The sequence below is a fragment of the Schistocerca piceifrons genome, chromosome 6 (genome assembly GCF_021461385.2).
Source record: "Schistocerca piceifrons isolate TAMUIC-IGC-003096 chromosome 6, iqSchPice1.1, whole genome shotgun sequence".
Classification (NCBI taxonomy): Eukaryota; Metazoa; Arthropoda; class Insecta; order Orthoptera; family Acrididae; genus Schistocerca; species Schistocerca piceifrons.
This window is the reverse complement of record NC_060143.1, coordinates 510,396,774-510,419,775: the sequence shown is the minus strand read 5'-3', so window position 1 is coordinate 510,419,775 and position 23,002 is coordinate 510,396,774. Positions and strand designations below refer to the sequence as shown.

Genomic DNA, 23,002 nt, shown 5'->3' with positions numbered 1-23,002 from the left:
GTCAGAAACTTTTTCACATTAACCCTTTATTTGGCAGTGTTGCTCTCAAGCAACATCAAATTTACGGAGGCCTTATGGGACAACAAACACTCCCCGGTGCCTTTTACTGGCATTGTTGCCTCCAGGCAACGTTCCTTTACACACCGCGAATGCCAGTTGTTGTAATAGTTCAAGGTTTTCCACACGAGATGGCAACTTGTGCAGTGGTGTTACAGAGATCTCCTCGTGTGAGCAACAGGGGTGTCTTATTTTGGTTCTGAGTGGATTTCAATAAATTGGCAGTAATCTTAGCAGATTTTCTTCAAGAAATACCCAGAGGTGAGTTTACAGCAGAAATATTTCAATCTAGTATTGTTTTGAATTACGTAAATAGCACAAAAGTCTTATGTTGCCTGTGAGCAACATTGCCCATAGTTGGGACATAACCATTAGTATATTACATATGCCTACGGCGGATATTCAAAACAATAAAATTGTGACACTTGCAAGATCATTTTGTGGTATCCAACCACTCTCAACAGTAAAATGATGGGACAGCAATGAAAAAAGAATTGATGTGCTCTGTCCCAGTATTGTACGTCAGTACAACAAGCATATGGGAGGAGTCGATCTCGCTGGTACGCTGATAGAGATCTACAGACTACCAATGAAAAATAGGTGTTGGTGCATGAGATTGTTTGGATTATGCTAGATCTGAGTGCTGCAAATGCCTGGCTGGTATTTCGAAGAGAATCTCTGTACAAGAAGACCTCACTGAAGTCATTCAGGGCAGATATTGCTAATGGTTTGACGTTTTCAGGGAAAAGGAAAGTAGGAAGGCCCTCAATAGACATAACACCACCACAAAAGGATAGGGGGAAGCCAACAGCTCCGACTGTTACACAAGATGTCCGATTTGATAATATGGAGCATTGTCCACATACGGTCCCAAAGGTCGTTGTCGTTATTGTCCATCTGGATTTTGTACAGTCATGTGTTCAAAATGCACTCTAGTATTGTGCTTCGTTCCAAAGAGGAACTGTTTCCAAAAATTCCATTGCAAGAAGAACTAGAAGGGAAAATGAAACAGTTCTATTACACAGCAGGAATGCACAAATGTGTTTATAAATTAAATTATTCACGTACAGGAAACATTTTGCTTGAGGTTATTAGAAAACACTTTTTTTCTATAATAAGTATAAATGTGGTCTACTGCTGGCAATGTTGCTTGTGCAACATTTCATAATTTTCGTAATTTTTGTCAAAAATTTCTAAAACTGACTGAATTGTATTTCTTTAAGCATAATAAATAAATATAAGCACAGAATTTTTTTTTGTTTTTATTTTCACCATTTGCCAAATACAGGGTTAATCACCTGAGTACGAGTGACAGCTCCGCCAATGCACTGCCCTTTTGCACCTCGTGTACGCGATACTACGGTGATGTACATGTGCATGTCGCTGTCGTCAGTGTAGTGTTAGGATTTTGAAAGCATTACTGGCGCCGCAGAGGGTGGTGTTGGCGGCGCGGTGGCTGCGTCCCGGCGCATTTTAATTGAGCCAGGAGCTGGGAGGCGGGAGGCTGCTCCGCGAGCTAATGATAAGTGTGATTATCGCCGCCGTCGCGGTAATCGCCGACGGTGATGATAACGTAGCGCAGGCGGCGAGTGATTACGGCTTATTGGGTTAGCTTGCACCCATAACCGTGGCGGCGTCGCGGCGCTAGGGCGCCGAAATAGGCCACGGAGCACACTTTGGCCCCGCGGCCGTTGCCGCGACAACAGAAGCTGCTTCTGGTCGCCGGTGTCGTAGGACGAACGGGGAGCTAGGGGACTGGCGTGGATCGGAACCTCCACTCGTCACAGTGTCAGAGATAGTGGTCGAGGAAACGGATTCGTATCAGAAGAGCGTCTGGAAAGGTTCCATTTACAGCAATGTGCCCATGATCGAAGGAGGTACTTATACGCGACAGTGCTGACGTTTTTTTTTATTTTGGGCCATCACTCTTCTGATTAGTTCGATGCGGCCCGCCACGCATTCCTCTCCTGTGGCAACCTTATCATCTGAGTAACGGTTTTACGTCCTCATTTATTTGCTGGATGTATTGTACACTACTGGCCATTAAAATTGCTACACCACGAAGATGACTGCTACAGACGCGAAATTTAACCGGCAGGAAGAAGATGTTGTAGTATGCGAATGATTAGCTTTTTAGAGCATTCACACAAGGTTGGCGCCGGTGGCGACACCTACAACGTGCTGACATGAGGAAAGTTTCCAATTGATGTCTCATACACAAACGACAGTTGACTGGCTTTGTCTGGTGAAACGTTGTTGTGATGCCTCCTGTAAGGAGGAAAAATGCGTACCATCACGTTTCCGACTTTGATAAAGGTCGGATTGGAGCCTAGCGCGATTGCGGTTTGTCAAAATGGCTCTGAGCACTATGGGACTTAACATCTGTGGTCATCAGTCCCCTAGAACTTAGAACTACATAAACCTAACTAACCTAAGGATATCACACACATCCATGCCCGAGGCAGGATTCGAACCTGCAACCGTAGCAGTCGCGCGGTTCCGGACTGCGCGCCTGGAACCGCTAGACCACCGCGGCCGGCTGCAGTTTATCGTATCGCGATATTGCTGCTCGCGTTGGTCTAGATCCAATAACTGTTAGCAGAATATGGAATCGGTGGGTTCAGGAGGGTAATACGGAACGCCGTGCTGGATCCCAACGGCCTCGTATCACTAGCAGTCGAGATGACAGGCATCTTACCCGCGTGGCTGTAACGGATCGTGCAGCTACGTCTAGATCCCTGAGTCAACAGATGGGAAGGTTTGCAAGACAACAACCATCTGCACGAACAGTTCGACGACGTTTGCAGCAGCACGGACTATCAGCTCGGAGACCATGGCTGCGCTTACCCTTGACGCTGCATCACAGACAGGAGTGCCTGCGATGGTGTACTCAACGACGAACCTGGGTGCACGAATGGCAAAACGTCATTCGTTCGGATGAATCCGTGTTCTGTTTACAGCATCATGATGGTCGCATCCGTGTTTGGCGACATCGCTGTGAACGCAAAATGGAAACGTGTATTCGTCATCGCCATACTGGCGTATCACCCGCCGTGATGGTATGAGGTGCCATTGGATACACGTCTCGGTCACCTCTTGTTCGCATTGACGGCTCTTTGAACAGTGGACGTTACATTTCAGATGAATTACGACCCGTTGCTCTACCCTTCATTCGATCCCTGTGAAACCCTTCATTTCAGCAGGATAATGCACGACCGCATGTTGCAGGTCCTACACGGGCCTTTCTGGATACAGAAAATGTTCGACTGCTACCCTGGCCAGCACATTCCCCAGATCTCTCACCAATTGAAAATGTCTGGTCAATGGTGGCCGAGCAACTGGCTCGTCACAATACGCCAGTCACTACTCTTGATGAACTGTGGAATCGTGGTGAAGCTGCATGGGCAGCTGTACCAGTACACGCCATCCAAGCTCTGTTTGACTCAATGCCCAGGCGTATCATGTCCGTTATTACGGCCAGAGGTGGTTGTTCTGCGTACTGTTTTGACAGGAACTATGCACGCAAATTGGGTGAAAATGTAATCACATGTCAGTTATAGTATAATATATTTGTCCAATGAATACCCGTTTGTCATCTGCATTTCTTCTTGGTGTAGCAGTTTTAATGGCCCTTAGTGTAAATGTCGTCCAAGAACGCCTGAGAACCTACTTAGATAAAGAAATGCCACCAGAGCAAGGCGGGTTTGTGCACGGTAGCAGATTCTCAGTGTCAGACGGCTAACTGAAAAATATAGGCAATTTGGTACCCCATTAGTTTTTTATTTCTGAGATTATAGCAAGGCTTTCGACTGTGTTTGTTGGAAAGAGCTGTGGAGTGTACTATTATAAGTGGGTGTTGCTGATCATCTTATTACGCTCATCAGAAACCTGTAGTCTGATAGAAAGGCAATAATCAGACTAGATAAAACTATTTCAAGTGCCTTTTTAACCGTGTAAAGGAGTTAGACAGGAGTTCTATTTAAGATCTATAGAGAATATGTTGTGAGGAAAAGTCTTCAGGGCTGGAATGGTGGGATCCGAATTGGAGGACGAAGAATCAGATTTGCTGATGACACCACACTGTGCGCAGTATCACAAGTGGAAATGTAGGACCTACCGGATAGGGTTAAGAGCAAGCGAGAAACTTTGATTGTCAGTTAATAAGAAAAAGACTAAGATTATGATTTCTGACAGAGGTGAGTCACTACCAGCTTCTGATGTACTATCAGGATATGAAGAAATGGATCACTTTGTCTATCTGGGCTCATTGGTTCAGAAAGAGTGTGGTTCTGCACAAGAAATACGACGTAGGATCGTTCCGAGTAGGGAAGCTGCATCGAAGCTCAAAATGCTTCGGAAAGACCGACCACTAACCAGACAGACTAAACTGAAATATTTGGTCTTTCCAGTTGTCCATTACGGAGCTGAAACCCGGACACTAATTGAAGGGGACCGCAAAGGAATTGATGAATTTGAGATGTCGACGTATAGGAGGTTGCTGAGAATATCATGGACGAACAAACGGATCAACGAATCAGTCCTTCAGGAACTCAGGTTGGAGACGATGTTGTCCAGTATTTGTTCGTCGCGAGTCCTGCAGTTCTTTGGTCATATAATTCAACGACAGGAGGAGACCTTGGAAAAGATAATCATCCAAGCCAAAGTCGAAGGAAAAAGATTGCAGGGAAGATCACCGAGACAATAGATAGATCAGATAAAAGAGAAGACACGCCAAACGTGGGGCCACGTACTTCGAGATGTAAAAGACTGGCAAAAATAGAGATAGACTGTTAACACAAGTGTCTGATGCATCACCAACTTTCAACCATGAAAGGTGGAGTGTTTTTATGATGGTGATTACAGTCTTTGTCTCCTTCTACTGTTTTTACTCTCTACAGCATTCTCTGGTATCATGGACGTTATTCCTGATCTCTTAACAGATTTGATATCATCCTGTCCCTTTCCCATTTGCTCCTTTCCTCGCCGGTTCTGTGGAGAACTTCCTCATTCCTTACCTTATCACTCCACCTAATATTCAACATTCTTCTGTAGCACCACACCTCAGATGCCTCCATTCTTACCTGTTCCGGTTTACCATCAGTCCACCTCTCACTACCATACAGTGCTGTGTTCCAAACGTACATAATCAGAAATTTTTTCCTCAAATTAACGCCTATATTTGATACTAGTCGGCTTCTCTTGGTCAGGAATGCCCTTTTTGGCAGTCCTAGTGTGCTTTTTATGACCTCCTTGCTTCTTACGCTACGCATTATTTAGCTACCTAGGTAGCAGAATTCCTGTACTTCATGTACTTCATTATCACCAATCCTCAAGTTAATTTTCTCGGTGCCCTCGCTCCTGATACTTCTCATTACTTTGGTCTTTCTTCGATTTACCCTCAGTGCATATTCTGTGCTCATTAGACTGTTAATTCTATTCAGCAGATCATGTAATTCTTGCTCGCTTTCACTGTGGATAGCAATGCCATCAGCGAGTCTTATCACGGATATCCTTTCACCCTGAATTTTAAATCCGCTCTTGAACCTTTCGTTTATTTCCCTCATTGCTTCTTCGATGTGTAGATTGAATAGTAGGGGCGAAAGACTGCATCCCAGTGTTACGCCTGTTTTATTCCGAGCACTTCATTCTTGATCTTCCACTCTCATTGTTTACCCTTGGCTTTTGTGTGAATAGTATATTACTACCTTTTCCCTGTATCTCACCACATTTTTCTCAGAATTTCGAGCACCTTGCACCCTTTGACGTTGTCGAGCGCTTTTTCAAGGTCGACAAATCCTTCGAACGTGTATTTATTTTTCCTCAGTCTTGCTTTCAATATCAACCGCAACTTCAGAACTGCCTCTCTGGTACCTTTACCTTTCCTAAAGCCAAACTCATCCTCATCTACCAGATCTTCAGTTTTTTTCTACGTGTTCTTCTATATAATTCTTGTCAGCAATTTGGATGCATGAGCATTTAAAAACTGAAATAAAAAGAATGTAAAAGTAATGTAAAAAAAGTTGTAATTGGGGAAAAAGAGGACGAAAGCATCTTCAGCTCTTCAACACGAAAACACACACACACACACATATATATATATATATATATATATATATATATATATACGTGTTTTCGTGTTGAAGAGCTGAAGATGCTTTATATATATATATATATATATATATATATATATATACGAACGCACGCACTCGCGCACTCCCCTGCATATAAGGGTTGAGGAGGAACTGGTCGTAAGTTTGAAAATAGGACTCAAAAACGAAATCGAAGTGTAAGACGGCGAATACAACTATTTGTAACGGTAGGCCAATAGAAAGAATACTATGAACACCACCAGACGTAGAAATATTCGTTAGTTCGAAGGGAAGTTTCTAGCGACGATGATTACCATTACTTACAACCAAAGGGATGGAATGAGGAAGGGTTGGCGCCAAAAAGGAAAAGAATGAAGAATTAGTATAAAGAATGTACTTGAAAGTCTCTGCAGCAGAGTCATGATTTGTGGGGTTCCCCGCTATGGGACTGCGACGGGAAGATGTGCTGACGACGCGCGCAAACGGGCGCGAGCGAGAGTCAGAGATTGCTCACCCCCAGGCGTTTACCATTTTGATAGGAAGACACCTTTATCTCCTCCTGAAAGAAGTCATTTTGACCTTAAAGGAAGTAAGAAAGGAAGGCACGAGAGGGAAGGCGCTCTCGGCAGAGGAAGAAAATGTTTAAATTGTAATATGCAACAAGCGGAGCATGAAATTGAATAAACTCGCCGGCGCGCCCGCTCGCTCCGGGATTACGAGCATTGAGATGAAAATGTATTTTAGTCGTCTGAGGGCGCCGAGACGCCGAGTATAATATCTTTGTAGTTAGCGGTGAGGATTTAGCGAGGGGCCCGGGGCCAGAGCCGCGCCGCGGCGTGCAAAGCACAGCACAGCACGGAACACCCAGAGGGTGTCCAACGACTGCGACGTTTGTGGCCCGCGACGTGGCCGACGCTGGCAGAAGTCGGCGGCCCCAGCTACTTACTTCTTTAGTCTGAAGCTCCATAATGAGCTTGTGAGTGTTGCAGGTCTGGGTGGAAGCAAAACTGCAAACGTGTCTTCCACAAGGCGGAATTCATCTACAACTGAAGCTACATGCTTCTGCGCTAACACCTGCTGCATATAAAAAGAAACAGCTGCTAATGACCAAAAATATAAATCTTGAGACCAGACAAACGTTTGCTAGAAAACTGTGGAGGACAGTTCTGCATGGTGCACAACGCAGACAGTGCACTAGACTGAAATGTTTTTGGTAACTTTGAGGGTCGGATGTACTGATCGAGTTAGGAACGGAGATGGCATGAATGGGAATGCAGTAGACAGCCAAATCCCATGTGACTAGCGCCAGAGAGGAAAGGAGATCTACAGGCAGTCAGGACCATCACCGCGAATTTTAGAAGTATCCACTGGACGACGCTCGCGCCGGTGGCCATCTCGCTCTGTTAGTTTGATCTCTGGCCGCCACAGATATTACAAGAGTAGTCCGTTCTGTGTAACCCAAAGTCGCCATTTTGCTCTGCCAGTTCGATCTCTGCCCGCTTCTCCAATCGTCTTTCTTCCCGTAATTAGATGTGTTCCCCCGCTCCATCGTATTTGTTCTTGTAGTTCCTTCCATGTACCCAACGAATTTACGACCTATAAATTGTTAAGCTCTCGAGACTCAAGCAGGCCACCATCTCCACGCTACAGTGCCCCATCTGTCATCCTTTATCTTTTTCCAATAGGTGCACTTGAAAATGTGCCACGCTCGAAACTAGTAGTGCTTAATCAAGAACAGTTCTGAAATACAGCCTGGTGGGTCGAAGTTTATCTTCAAAGTCCGCAGCTCCTGGTCGTGTGGTAGCGTTCTCGCTTCCCACGCCCGGGTTCCCGGGTTCGATTCCCGGCGGGGTCAGGGATTTTCTCTGCCTCGTGATGACTGGGTCTTGTGTGATGTCCTTAGGTTAGTTAGGTCTAAGTAGTTCTAAGTTCTAGGGGACTGGTGACCATAGATGTTAAGTCCCATAGTGCTCAGAGCCATTTGAACCATTTTTTATCTTAAAATTTTTCAAGTCCGTGATGCCCTTCCAGAAGAAATTCGTCGAAATATTATCCTGAATGACAGAATCGGAAGCTGGGATAGAGAACTGGCTGTAGAGATTTCATACATCATGCTAGGAAAACTTCAGAAGTCACTACTCTACATGTTACTATTGTTATTCTTAATGTAGTTTGTACCAGAGTTTACCACTGCAGACCTGTCCACTGGTTATTGATGTTTTCGTGCGTAAACATCTGCTGGCAGCAATGTCATGAGAGAGCTGTAGGATGCACACACGGTGCGATTTCAATCCTGCCATTTAAGGTCCAGTAATTGTGCAGCTTACCTAACGCGATGGTGTGTACATAGTTGACTACACGACACTAAAAGAATTTCCCGTTGATGCATACAAAATAGACAGAAGAAATATCAAAAATATTTTGGGGTATAAAAGACACTGAATGTGTCAAAAATCAACCTTTCAAACCTCGGGATACAGACTCCTCAACGCTTTTCAGTGTATTACAACTAATGCTGCAGAATGCTAGCCTTAGCTCTATGTTAGAGGGATCTGTGATGTATATACAGAACAGACAGTACTTAAAAAGTATTTTTGTTTCCTAAGGACATCTAGTGCTCCACTCAGTCGCTGTACTGTATATAAGATTCATTCACAGTCACAGTCATATCTAATTTATAAAGCAATTACTTATTTGACCATACGCTCATATTCGGGTAGCCATAATCAATCCAAAACAGTCACCTGGCACCCGTATCTGCTTGTCGCATTCTCTCACAGCAGATATGAATAATTTACATACTAGACAATAATTATACGTTCGTTCTGAAGAACAATTTATGGAACTCCTTTTAAGTCCATGTAGTACCACACTAACACACACACACACACACACACACACACACACACACACACACACACACACACACACACACACGCAAAACCTATGAAACGGAGACATACTAACAAAAAAAAAAAAAAAAAAGAAGAAGAAGAAGTCTGTTAAAAGCCCTTGCTAGAATAACGGTGAGGTCAGCAGATCATATGTTACGGCAGCCAGAAGCAGCAATAGTAGGGATAAGTAGCAGAATCTGACACCACATGTTACAGAGGGCGGTTGGTGTAGTAGATAAATAATGGCGAACATTATTAACTGAAGATGGGGAAAAATGGAACAGAGCATCAGAGCAGTGGGCAGACAGACAACTTTAAAAAGAAGTATCTTAAGTGGGAACGTTTGCGACTGCATATAGACACGGAAAAAAACCACTGGTACATTAAGTACTCACCATCGTACACTATAATGTGGTTTTCGGAAAACTGCAGTTGATGTAGATCCATGTTGTTAGACGATTAGTGTCTTCCTCCCTTTTCTTTTCTTGTTGGCGACGATAGCAGAAGAATAATAAAACTCCTTTGCGACGGTGGGCAAAATGAAACTGACCTGGGAAATATTTCATGCGCCTGAAGATAGGCAACATCTACTCTGGGTGCGTTTGGTATAAGATGGGTTGCCTACCTCAAGGTGCATTAAATACGTTCTGTGCCACTCATATTCCGCCCACCTTGGAGAGGTTTCAGTCAGTGGCAGATTTTAATACTACCATTCACCTACTGTTCAATCAGCGTTCTGGGCAACTGTTGTAGAAGTTCTTGGCGCCCCCTCCCGCAGGCAGCATCTGCGGCCGCAGCGCCCCTCTGTACACCCCTGGCCGCGCAAGAACAAGGGCCACAAAGCGCGGGCGGAAAATAATTCCACTTTCCTAGCGGTGGTCCCGGGATAAGTCCTTTAACATTCAGATTATTGTCGGTGTGAAATGAGATGAAGGGAGGTCTACTGCCGGAGGCCGGGCCGGGTGTCACCGAGGAAGGAATATTAGGCGCGCGGCAAACCCACTTTGCGTTCTCTCCGAGCAGACGTAATCCCGGCCGCTTCGCCGGCCCGTCCCGCGCATCTAAACGGCGCAAAGCGGCGTCGCCTGGGCGCGAACAAAGGTGCGACTGCGTAAAGCAATTATCGCGCCCCGCACTAACACAATAACAAAAGGCACCGCGCAGCGCCGGGGACAACCGGTTTAGCATATAAACCGACTCCCTTCTCCTGACTGCGGCTGCCGACTGCGCCAGGCACCGACGCCGAGGCGTCGCCACGCCGCGGGGGCGTCGCTCGTCCAAGGGGGCGCCTTCTAGAGGGGCTGCCCGCCGGCGACGGTACGTTGAACCTCGCAGCAGTGTACTGGTGCTTTCCTGAACCCCAGTTCGCTTCCTCAAGAGCTTCTGCGGTTCGGTGAGAGCGCTAGCTTTCTCGGATCAGATCTTCTGAGTTTATCAGCAGTGTGTTAGGGGACACAGTGTCAAGGCTACGATAAGCGAACTCCGGTGGCTTTAATTAAAGTAAAGCCATTAACCGTTGCGGGGAGGTCTTTTCACAAAATTAAAACCACCACCTTTCTCTCCGAATGCCAAAACACATACGGAGAAGGGACCATAGTGGTCAAGTGAGAGAAATCAGAGCTAGAATGGAAATATTTATGTGTTTATTCTTCCCGAGTCATATTCGACAATGGAACGGCAGAGAAATGTGAAAATGATACTATGAACTCTGTGCAAAACACTTAACAGTGAATTTTAGAGTATCATGTAGATGTAGCTGCAACGATGTGGTCTTGACACAATGTTTCGACAAGTTTGGTACTCACCATCTTCTGACGACGTTTTGATCTGTGTCTGTTAAGTCAGTATATGTCACTTAAGTGCCCTAATTTCGTTGACGCATTTTTTTCTCTTCTTGAAATCTAAAATTTAACCATTGTCATCTGGAGCTGAACTGTGTGTAACGTAAGGGACTAAAGTGAACTTGGGACGAATGTTTTACGGTGGCGCTGATGGTCATTTCTTCTTCCAGTTATAAGCAATTTTCTTATTTCACAAACTCTTTGTAAATGATTACACCAGTTCCTCTTCTCTACTTTACTTCAAATTCTGATTATTTCTCTTTGAAACAAGATCACCTACAGGTGCCTTTTCTTCATAAATTTCATCATTTTGTACACCTTATCTCACATTATTTTACAGAATGCTATTACCTCCATTAATAACTAGCTATATCTTTCATTCATCTCTTAAGCAATACATCCATAAAAAGACGTCTTGGAACCAAATTTACTCTCTGTTTCGAATTACCACCAACTCTTGCGTATTAACTGATGAAATGTAGTATGTAATCAACGTAAGTTACTGTTTTGTTTTATTCATATTGTTTTTTTCTCTAAATTTTCATCGTATCTTCTCACACAATATCGCAGATATTTAAGAATAATTTGTTTTTTAAAATTTAGAATATTTTATGAAATTTATATTATCACTCGATTCTCACCTTCTATCTAATAGCTACTTCGTACTATTACGTATATACGTTCTTTTCTTTTGATTTCTTTCTGCCAACAATCTCGTTTACTGATAAACACATGGTTCCACTGTAAGGGTCCACATAATCTCTGTTTTCACAGGCACTCAGCGTGTCGTTTCATTTGACTTGGTAGACCTTCCTAATCCCAAATACGTTCTCATAACCTGTGTTTCTAATTTCGTCATTGTGCTTCTTTCTACCTTTATATGTATTTACGCTGAGTATCTTGCATGTGTTACTGCTTACAATACCAAAGTGGTTTACTACCGTCACATGAATGAATAAGTCTAGAGGAGGCAATAAATCCAAAATGGTTGATGATGATGCTGCTGTTGCTGATGGAGATAATATTTAGATATTCCTTATCAGTGCTAAGGAATGCCTATATTATTTAACTACTTAAAAATAAACTCCTAGATGATGATAACGAATGATAATTCTTCATCCACTGTTATCACACTTTCGGGCTTTCAAATCCAGAACACAAAGATAAGTGCCTTTATTGGTATTACCTACGAACTAAACATGGAAAAAAAGTTCTGTTTCAGTGTGTCGATATTGGCTTGTGGAAGAGCTTGACGACTTTGATGAAACTGATACGTAATTTTTTAACACACAAATGATCTCACTGCCTATACCTCAAAATTTTCGTGGAGGTAAAACTTAATGCAGGCGATATCACTAGCTGACCTCAATAATCAGGTTTCATGTCTTAATAACATTTAATCTCTAGACATGATAACACTTGATGATATTGAAATCATAATGATAAGAATAGAAAAGTCAATGAATGGTACTTTCTACATTCTTTTGTACAAAATGTAACGCTGCTTTCCTGCTGACGGCCGTTGTGCCGAATTTGTTGCACGTTTAAGACGAGGTGAAGATTTTAATCTGGGCCTTTGCTCTTGTTTCAGAGTCTTTGGCACAGGAGCTCGAGTTAGAGAGAAAATCGCGCCAACAGCAACAACAGCAGCAACAGCAACAGCAACAGCAGCAGCAACACGCCGAGAGGGACGTCAAGTCGCCCCTGCAAGGTAGGCCGCTGCCCAACTGTGGAACACGGCTAGGCTTCATCCCCTACCGCTAGGGCCCGTTGTTTCCTGACTGTTGGCGACTACGCTCGTTGGAATGAGCATACGTCGCTGTTATTACTTGATCACAGGCGAATATCTGTCTTCTTATGAATGAATTGTTAGGCATTTGATAAACCTACAACATGAGCGAACAACACCGCAGTGGTCGCGATCTTAGATGGGAGAAAGAGCTCATGACCTGCTGTTTACCCTCAAAGCTGTTCTGAGCTTTCTTCTTGCTCACTTTCCCCATGTCGTAAAGCGTGTCTGTTCTATGGCTAGCGCTCCTTCTCGATAAATGGTTTCTGTTCAGTTTAGCCTATCAAGGGAGCATGTGCCCCAGTTGTCTGTGATGATTCTAAATTGATTCAAGTTATTTTAGATGCTATTAACCTCTACTTTTGCTCTCCAGCTTGGCGCCGGGCACCTACTTGGTTTAGAGAACGAAACATGTTTTGGGATGCGACGGTCGGGCATACACAGCCACATTCCAAACACACTGGAGTGGATGTAGCTCTAATATACCCTCTATTTCTGTACTAACTCAACGCCGGTTGTCCGTTAATCCTGCAACGTAATTTTCAGAATGAGGCTTCCTTGCAGATTGAAGCTGTGTGACAGACCGGTGTTTGAACTCGGAACCTTGCCTGGTGCTGGCAGAAGCAAAGCTGTGAGGTGCAGTTGGTAGACGTGCCTGGATAGTTCAGTCAGTACGAACACTGTTCACGAAAGGCGAAGGTTCCGACTTCGAGACCGGGTCCGGAACTCAGTTTTAATCTTCTCAGAAGTTTCATATCATTATACACTCCGTTGTAGAGTTGAAGATCGATTCTGGAAGTTTTCAGTACATCACAGAGGCATTTACGACGATAATATTGAAGAACTTTATACTTAGTGCTTGTAAATACTGCAGACTGACATTAGTAGATGAGACTTGTATTTACAACATATTTATAGACTGTATATTTCAAGATCGTGTCCATAACTTTACGAGAATTTTATTTTTACACCAGTTTTCGAAACAGTATTGGTTTTGGAAATAGAAGTTTTACATTTACACGTTGTTTCTATTTTATTTATTTATGCAAAGTGGGCAAAATTAAACTAACCCAGAAAATTTTTGATGCACCTTAAGATAGCCAACCCACCTTACATCACCCTTACCTGATGCGGATGATGTAAGTTGGGTTGCCTATCTTTAGGTGCATTCAATATCTTCCGGCCAACTTTATTTTGTCACTGTGTATTGAAATTTGTTTGCAACTTTCACGTGAATGAGCGTTCGAGAATGGGGTTGGGATCTGAAAAAACTAATCAAGAAAAAATAAAATATAAATAAATGTAGCAAATAAGTGTAGATATTGTACTTCTGTCCTAAAAGCTAATATAAATTGTAGACTGTTAGGATCGTTAAATACTATGACAGCCACGTCTCCAGCAGCCAAACGTAAAGATTTCCGCAAATAGACAATTATTGTTTGACACTACTTGAGTCTCGCCTACCGTATTACCGGCTGATATTGGTGTCTCGGAAATTTTCGCAAAGGTGCCAGTATCTCTTTGAGTGGCATCGATAGGTCGTTGGCTGTGTAGCAGGAGGAGGCAACATACGCACCACTGTGATGTCGGTGGTGGTTGAGATACCGTATCGTCAATTACTATGAGGCTTCGAGCGTCTACTGGCCATCGCTGACTTGGCCACAGTTCTAAATGGAGGAGACCTGTATGTCCGACATTGCAACAAGGAAAGTCTCTGTCCTGCCGCTCAGGACAATGTCAATTCCGTGCGGTTCTAAGCGCTTCAGTTTGGAACCGCGTGACCGCTACGGACGCAGGTTCGAATCCTGCCTCGGGCATGGATGTGTGTGACGTCCTTAGGTTAGTTAGGTTTAAGTAGTTCTAAGTTCTAGGGGACTGATGACCTCAGATGTTAAGTCCCATAGTGCTCGGAGCCATTTGAACCATTTGAACCAATGTCAATTTCCCTAGAGAGCTTCTTCTGTAATTTGATGCGGACTACGTATCGCTACCAACATAGTAAAAGAAGCCGAGTATCGTGAGTTTTTGTTTACCTGCGGCGGGTACCGAAAAATCGTTCTCACTCTTGGTGCTCGATGCGGCTAATCTCCGCTCGGATGTCACGGTAGCTTACCCGTCTTGTCCAAGGATGCGACCTCAACTTTCGGCAGGGAACGAGAGGGGAAAGAAAAAAAATGAAACAGTTTTGTAGTCGGCGATGTGTGTGTGTGTGTGTGTGTGTGTGTGTGTGTGGAGGGAAGGCAGCCGGCGTCTTACAAGAAGCGCGGTCCCCGACATAATGACTTGGTGCTTTAGTTTAATTACGGCGCGCCAGAAGAAGCGGCCAGCGCCTTAGCAACAGCGCGCGCCCCGCCGCCGTCCCCCGTCCCCTGCTTGTCGCTATTTTTTCCCGGCGCGCCGCCACTGGTGGCGCTTTGTTGCGAGCGAAGGATGATCTTTCATCAATCATTGTTCCTGGGCCGGCCGGCTCGGCGCGATATTCGCCGCCGCCGCTCGCTCTGAACCTCCACCCCAACCCCCGCCCACCCCTTGCTACCTTACTATCAATCACGGCGCCACGCCGACTCGGCGTAGACGAGACGGGACTAGAGGAGTCACGGTGCAGACGTGACGTCTTCCCCGCTACGTCCTTGTACTCTCGTGTTTCTTTTGCCCTCAAACTGTGCAGCCTGTCTGGAAGACAGTGGGCGCAGAGGTGTACCATGCTGGAGGATGCACTCAGTTGTTTAGCCTATCGGACCACAGTGGGTTTATGCATCCCGTAGGATGCATAAATGGAAGTTCTTTTGCCTTTTTTTTGTGCCCTTTTTGGGGTTATCAGCCTCTCTCATGCCAACCTTTTAATCTCAGAGAAGCACTTACACCCAGCCTGCTCAGTTATTACGAGGGTCATTCAATAAGTAATGCCCCACATTTTTTTCTCAGAACATGTTTATTGTTAAGAGTCAGAATTTGCTGACAATATACATCAACATCTGAATGGTGGGTTCCTTATGGTTCCCAAGTTGTGCAGCGACTGTAAACCATAAAATTACCAAATAAGCAGCAACCAGTCGCAAGATCATGTTTTCCTTTATTTACTTTTGCAAATCGATTTCAGCTGATTAGCAGACGTCTGTTTAAGACAGTGTTATTACTCGGGGAACAGACACCGATGATGGCTGTTAATCAGTTGAAATCGATTTGCAAAAGTAAATAAGCAAATAAAGGAAAACATTATCTTGCGACTGGTTGCTGCTTATTTTGTAATTTTATACATCAACATGTCTTGTCCATGTCCTGTTTTTCTACGTAGTTATCATCACGTTCTATGGCCGTACGCCAGCGATGTGTATGAGCATGTGTTTCCTGCTGGGAAAAGCTCTTGCCCTGTAGGCATAGCCATGTTTTCACTGTATGACTGGCGCTCTCGTCGCCTTCAAAGTGTGTTCCCCGCAGTGAATCTCTCCACCGGTCTCAAACCGCTCCAACAATTCAGATGAAATGGCCTTTCTTTGAATCTTGTGGTCCGCCGTGAGCATTCGTGGAACCCATCGTGAGCACGCCTTTAAATATCGGAGAGTGTCGACCATTGTAGACGCACTTACAGTGCTGTAGAGCCAATTGTTGAGTTTTGATGCGCCGGTCGGCACGAATAATAGCATCAGCACGATTCAGCATGTCTGGGGCAGTGGCTGCGACACGACGTCCCGAGTCTGGCTGGTCGTGGAGCTCTACATTTCCTGAGTCTGTAACTTTCTTTACCCATCGTCCAACTGTACTCCTGTCAACTGCAGCTTCGCCACACTCTGCACAGAAACGTTTATGGATGTTTACCACGGTTTCTTTTTCTGCACACAAGAAGTCAACAACAGCACGCTGCTTGTAACGTGAGTCATATGTAGACGCCATTTTGACGCTGTACTACGGCTCTGTCATCTGCCAGAATGGTTCGAAACTTCACCGGCAGCCGGCCATTGTGGCCGAGCGGTTCTAGGCGCTTGAGTCTGGAACCGCGCGGCCTCTACCGTCGCAGGTTCGAATCCTGCCTCGGGCATGGATGTGTGTGATATCCTTAGGTTAGTTAGGTTTAAGTAGTTCCAAGTTCTAGGAGATTGATGACCTCAGATGTTGAGTCCCATAGTGCGCAGAGCCATTTGAACAATATGAACTTCACCTGCGCGTAGAACAAACATCAAATGTGAAGCACCAACAAGGACGTTTGTCTATGAATGTTAATGGTTTTAAAAAATGTGGTGCATTACTTATCGAACGACCATCGTACTTAATAAAATGAAACCTCAGCAGCTGTCGTTTTAATATCATTTTATTGTATTGAAAGAAGTTTCGGCGACTCATTGTGTCAATGTCAGGCCTTAAATGACGCTGAGGGTTTGAACTTCAACCGTATACGCGATCCTATCAGTGGTCAATATCTATGAAGTGGCTTCCATAGGAAACTATAAAAGCGATGTTGTGTCTACACTGCAAAGTATTCTGTAAAGTATTCTACGGAAGCCACTTCATAGAGGTTGGCCACTTATGGAATCGTGTATACGACTGTAGTTAGTCTCTGAGCGTCACTTAAGGCCTGGTGTAATCAGTCACCGAAACTAGTGGCCAGACAATAAAATAACTTCAAAACGACTGCTGTAGGTGTTTCATTTTATTACTTAAGTGAACTACCGAAGTCTCGCAGACCGTCAGTCGCAACGACGGACATAGCAAAGGAAATCCTCAATTATCTGTTGGATACATTCCAGTTTCTGTCTTCCCCTACAGTTTGTGACCTATGCATCCCTCTATCTAATATCACGGAACTTGTTCCATGATGTCTTAACATATGACCATCATCTTGTCCCCTCTTATTGTTATTGTTCTTCATAATTACTATTCCTCGTCGATTATGCGGAGAACCTCTCCATTTGTTATCAGGTCACCTACTTTTCATCATCCTTATGCAGCATCTCATCTCAAACGGTTCGAATCTCTCCTTTTCCAGTTTTCCATTTTCTATGATTTACTTCCATACAACACTGTGCTCGAGACACACATTTTCAGAAATTTCTTTCTCAAATTAAGGGCAATGTTTGATCTTAGCAGGCTTTTTTATACGAAGCAACAAACGCCACTCGGGCTATAGAAAGTTTATTGAATCCACGATCGGTTTCACATCAGTTTAGGCACGTCCTCATGTGATATAATTATGTCTACAACATTACAAAAATTATAACGCTTTCCTTCAATTTTTGTTAGTGTAGTAGTATACTTCATTGAAAAGTTCCGTAAAATGCTCCTAATCTTATCCGTTAGTTGAACAGTGTATCTGTATAGCTCATCTGTTACTTTCGCCTAGTTTTATGTTTTATTTATTACTAGTTGATTTTTCGGCATAGTCTAGTAATTTATGCATCCCAATTTCGTATCATAAAAAAAAGTAATCAAATGCATCTTTGGTGCAAAATAGAGTGAATTTCATTTTCACGTTAATTTCACAGTATACAAACTACTTGGTAAAATCGCTCAAAATTCTTTGTAATATTACTACGACAAAAAACTTTCTTATAAAAAATATCTTATACTTAGAACCTGCAACCAGCCGCAGATTATCTGCAATCTGTATTTAAAGATACACAATCACTTATTTCAGACCTGAAAGAAATTCATGATGAATAGAGCAGTATTGTATTTTGAACCCCTAAACGGAAAGAGAACGAATAATTGTTTAATAGTCGCCTGAAAAAGGGTTTTTCAGGTCTGAAACAAATCACTGTGGGTGTGCACAAAAAATTCTGAAAAGTTATAAGTGGCTACTCTTTTAAATTTACAGTTCTTGTACAGACACTTGTGTTCGACAGCCGTGTACATTATTTGGCAAACATGTGCTTACCAGCAATGATTCATAATTAAGGAAGACTAAATTAGCAAAACATTTTAATTTATTTACTTCCCATTCAATAGTGAGCTTGTATTTTATTATACTATGTTCAAAACCGTTTTTAGCGAAATAGAAAAAACTAATTCAATGACATTTAGAGTGATGGAAGTTTTCTCTTCTGTTTCAGAATCACGTGCTGGATACTACAAGAATTCAGTTCTGTTCACGAGCGCAACCTAGTTCGGCCAGTGGGGGCAGTAACGTACCATCCACCAGCTGGACGCCGGTTACGTCTTACGATGATTGTGTTGCCTTTGATTTTTGCGACAGTGTTAAAATGCAACTTAACGCTACATAGTGATTTTGCGAAAACAGAAGAGGGAAGTTAGTAGATCTCACAGTTTTAACGTAGGTACGAGTTTAGTGGTAAGCACTGCCTCAGTACGGGAAGAAAGACATCTTGTTCTTAAGTCTGAGAAGAAACGGAAGCATAGAACTCTGTAACTACAGTGTGAAATCGTACGCCACCACAAGTGCCGACCAACAAATTGGACACACAGTGGCTTAGCGTATGGTGTTATATGGACTGTGTGTTAGCTGAAAGCGTTTCCAGGTGATATGATTTGGTTCCACAGGCGACTTACTATTCAGTTCGATGAAACGCAGAGACAACCAAACAGTGAAAAATGTATTTATCAGATTAACATTTATTTATTTATTTCACGATGTGTTTTCCACCGACGGATACGACGAGATGTCTTGATACGTACATTAAATGGCCCCTGTGAAGGTTGCAATTGCTTGCTGCTAATTGTAACACTTGTACTGGGGCCGGGAAAGGCATGCGGACTTAAGAAATAGCGTTGCCGAGTGGTTGTAAACAGAAAAAATTTTTACGTGACTGTTATTATTATGAAATACTTAAGTTATAAAGAAGGCTGTTACATGCATTGTCGGTAAAACTCTCGTTTTACTTACACAGCAAAGGCTGGTTAGAAGTAATAAAATGCATTGAAATGTTTAACATGTTTTCAAGCTTTTCCTACTTAATGGGCGTTGATTGATTGTGCTTGAGTTTTGGAGATGAACTATTGCGTCCGATTTCTAAGAACTAGTAGCAGATGGAGACCACATATCGTAGAAGCTCTTGAAACTGGTTCTAGATTTTCGGGAAGGTGATGTGTAATGAATATATCTACGAGACAGAACTAATACAACTGACTGTATGAATATAATAACATACTTATTAATTATAACTTATTATACATCTTTTAAACACTGTGTGAGTGGAAAGACGACTTGTGAAGGTGACTTTCTGTATGACAGTGCAAATTAAATTAGATAGCTTACCTGGATTGTGAAAGTTGAAGTAGTTACTGTTCAAATGCAAGAGCGAAATAAACTGCAAATTAAAGCATTCTGCAGTTAATAAGAGGGATATCTGACATCCTTCAACTGCATACTTGATGTGTACAAAAAAAATTAAAATGTGTGAATGGGATGATAAATTTCGTTCAGAAAAGATTTTATGTAGCTATTTATGATTGAGTGAAAAGAGGCATATTGAAATGATTGTGAACTTGATTTTAATGTAATACACACGAATCATCTTGTAGTAAATAATTACAATATTATCTATATTACAAATATATATAAACAAAGTAATAGGCTTCGTAATTCCTTGTAAATGGTTGTTATTACATGCATTTAAATGAGTAAAAGGAACAAATTCTCTTTGTACATGGTAGTATTTCATAAAACAAAACTGGCTTCTTATTTCTAAAACCCATTCTTCAGATATCTGCCGTAGTAATGTAAAACATTATCCTCTGTATATTGTCAGTGTTGCACAATAACAGTCTAGTATTAAATAGAGGAACTGTAATTAATTGTATGGGATTTTGAGCATGCTGTTATAATTTTCCATAGTTTCATCTACTGCATGTCTAAGGTTTAACACCCAACATTAACTTATGGTACACAATATAAGAAAACTATCAGTCAAAACAAATAATAATCCGAAAGTGCGAAAGTAATAACTTTCCAGTAAGGACTGTGTATTGTTGTACCATTTGTAATGTCTGTTTACACATAGATTTTTCTACAAGCTTTTGAAAATAATTTTAGAACTTCCTTTATTTAGCTCATTATGCTGAGTACTGGTACTTTAATGTTTATTCTTTATGATTTTTATAATTTCTCTCAAATTAGGCAAATTTAGTTCTGATTCTAAAACCATATAAGTATATAATACAAATATATTTATATGTATAAACATTACATTTCATATGCTTTCGATTGTGGAGGTGTTGTCCTATATAACAGAGCGATTTTGCATGCATATGCACCGAAATAAAGTCATTGTTTTGTATCAAACCTTAAATTTAATGATATTGTAAAATGATGGTGATAACTAATAAACCCCTGCAATGTATTGGTATCTGCATGTGGCATCTCTAGATTACAGTTGCTTCTTGTTCCCTATTTGCAAATAAAAGAATTTGTTATGTGTTAAATTGTAACTTTTTGTTGTATATCAGTAAAACCCACTAGCAACTTCTTTCACAAAATAAAATGACTCTGCAACAACTATAATTTTCAACACCAGTATACGGTTCTGTAGACAATCACGTTCATATCTGATTGCTCCACTGAAATCTTGAAGGAGAAACTGCAGGAACAGTTTTACATAGCCTATTCCTTTCAAATACATCATTTTTAGTTTCATAAATGTAATATTTAAAGTGTCTAAAATTGACATGTTTGTGTTGTTTTGTACCGAAGTGTTTCAGTTAAACTTTGTGTAAGCGTATGTTAAGTGTCAGAAAAAAAATAACAAACTGCTACTGTACTTAAGTGATTTAACTATATTCGGTTTCAAAATAATTTGTGTTCTGAAATAATAAACACTTTATTACTGAAATGAGATTGATTGCCATATATGCATGTATTCAATCCATATCTTATTCCCTTGAAAAATAACTGTGTCAGAAACAAATGGTAATTGGGAATTTCTTTGTAGAGAAAAATTGCAGAACTGATATATTTTAAGTTATTTGAAAATGTCAAGTAAATTATTCATAAAACAGAATTTAGGTAGAAAATGATCTCTGATAGCAGTATAATTGAAAAAAAAACTGTAAATAATCCAACTGATGAAACCATCGTGAGACTAGGGTTAGCTTGTACTACTCGTTATGCTGGGAATCATTTCAACTATGAAACAAGACATATCTTAGATGTCGACATTTGTGTCAACAATTTTGTCTTTTCATTTTGTTTTCAACAATCTGTGAAGAAAAGTTTCTCACTTATTCTACAGCTGTTTTGTTATACAACATCATGACTTTTTCCTTTTATCATAGTTTTCTGGTGATGCTTTTTTTTTGCAGTGAATTTATCAATGCATTGTAGTTGAGCTATTTCTCGATGTTTCCAATGGTGGTTATAAAGAGACGACAGACATCTTAGCACTGTGATTAATAAATAGTAAAGCATTAAAAAGGGCACTCTTCCCCACAGATGACTTCTGAATCATAAGAACTTTAAAAGATTTTAGCCATTCAGCTAGTGAAATTGATGGCTTATTTGCTTCAATTACAGTTACATACTTTAGATAAGTAATACACACTGCCAGACCAGAAATTTGGGATGCACTTTGACAAAATCATACGTACAAAAAAAACTTTGTATGAAAGAGGGAACACTTACTCAACAATGATAACGATGAAGACCTCCTGATGCTGAACACATCAACAACAGTTGTTTGTACTGAGCCTCTAGTAATCTGTATCATTTCCCTATGAGGAAATCAGAAAGATTGTCTTGCAAAACATGGTATACTTTGTTTTCTTCCAACATACATAAAACTAATTATACCAATAGCACTTTAAGCTGCAGAAAATAATCAGGCAGAAATCAATACAAAAATTGAAAAGAAATGTAAAGACATCAGCTTTCGATAATTCAGTATACACTGCCTTACAAAAAAATGGAGTGCTCAAAAGGGGAGAAGAAACTTGAATGAAACTTCATGAATTTAAAGAGTGTGTAATATTATTTCAGTGGCTAGGAATTCAAGTCAAATGTATGGAGAACTTGGCTGTATTGTAACACTTACAAGTGTGCCATTGTAACCCCCTCTGGCCTTGATGGGTGCACAGATTTTTGTTGGGAAGCGTTTCATAAATTCATTATCTGGTCTCCTGGGCCAAGGTGATTTACAAACTGTTGTAGCTGGTCCTTGATATTGGTTTTGGGACACAGTTGACATCTGAGCAGAATCGACACGTTATGTCGCGCATGTAGCTGAGGATCTTCTTGACCTCAGGAATATCTCAGCATCACGCAGACAATTCATAAAGATACTTGTCTTGTGTGGACGAGCATTATCCTGTTGAAAAATTTCACCAGGACACTGTATCATGAGAGTAAACACATAAAGACCCATGATGCACTTGTTGTATTATTGTGCC

The 23,002-nt window shown here is 41.9% G+C and overlaps 1 protein-coding gene across 1 annotated transcript in view; it reads left to right on the top strand.

Annotated features, from left to right (window-relative positions):
- The window catches only part of LOC124802982 (dachshund homolog 1), a 969,696-nt gene extending 948,318 nt beyond the window's left edge, over positions 1-21,378 (top strand). The window contains exons 12-13 of the mRNA XM_047264082.1: positions 12,473-12,592; positions 18,715-21,378. Coding sequence (XP_047120038.1) covers positions 12,473-12,592; positions 18,715-18,767 — 173 coding nt within the window. The 3' untranslated portion in view covers positions 18,768-21,378. The remainder of the gene's footprint in view (positions 1-12,472; positions 12,593-18,714) is intronic.
- The last annotated feature ends 1,624 nt before the right edge of the window (positions 21,379-23,002 follow it).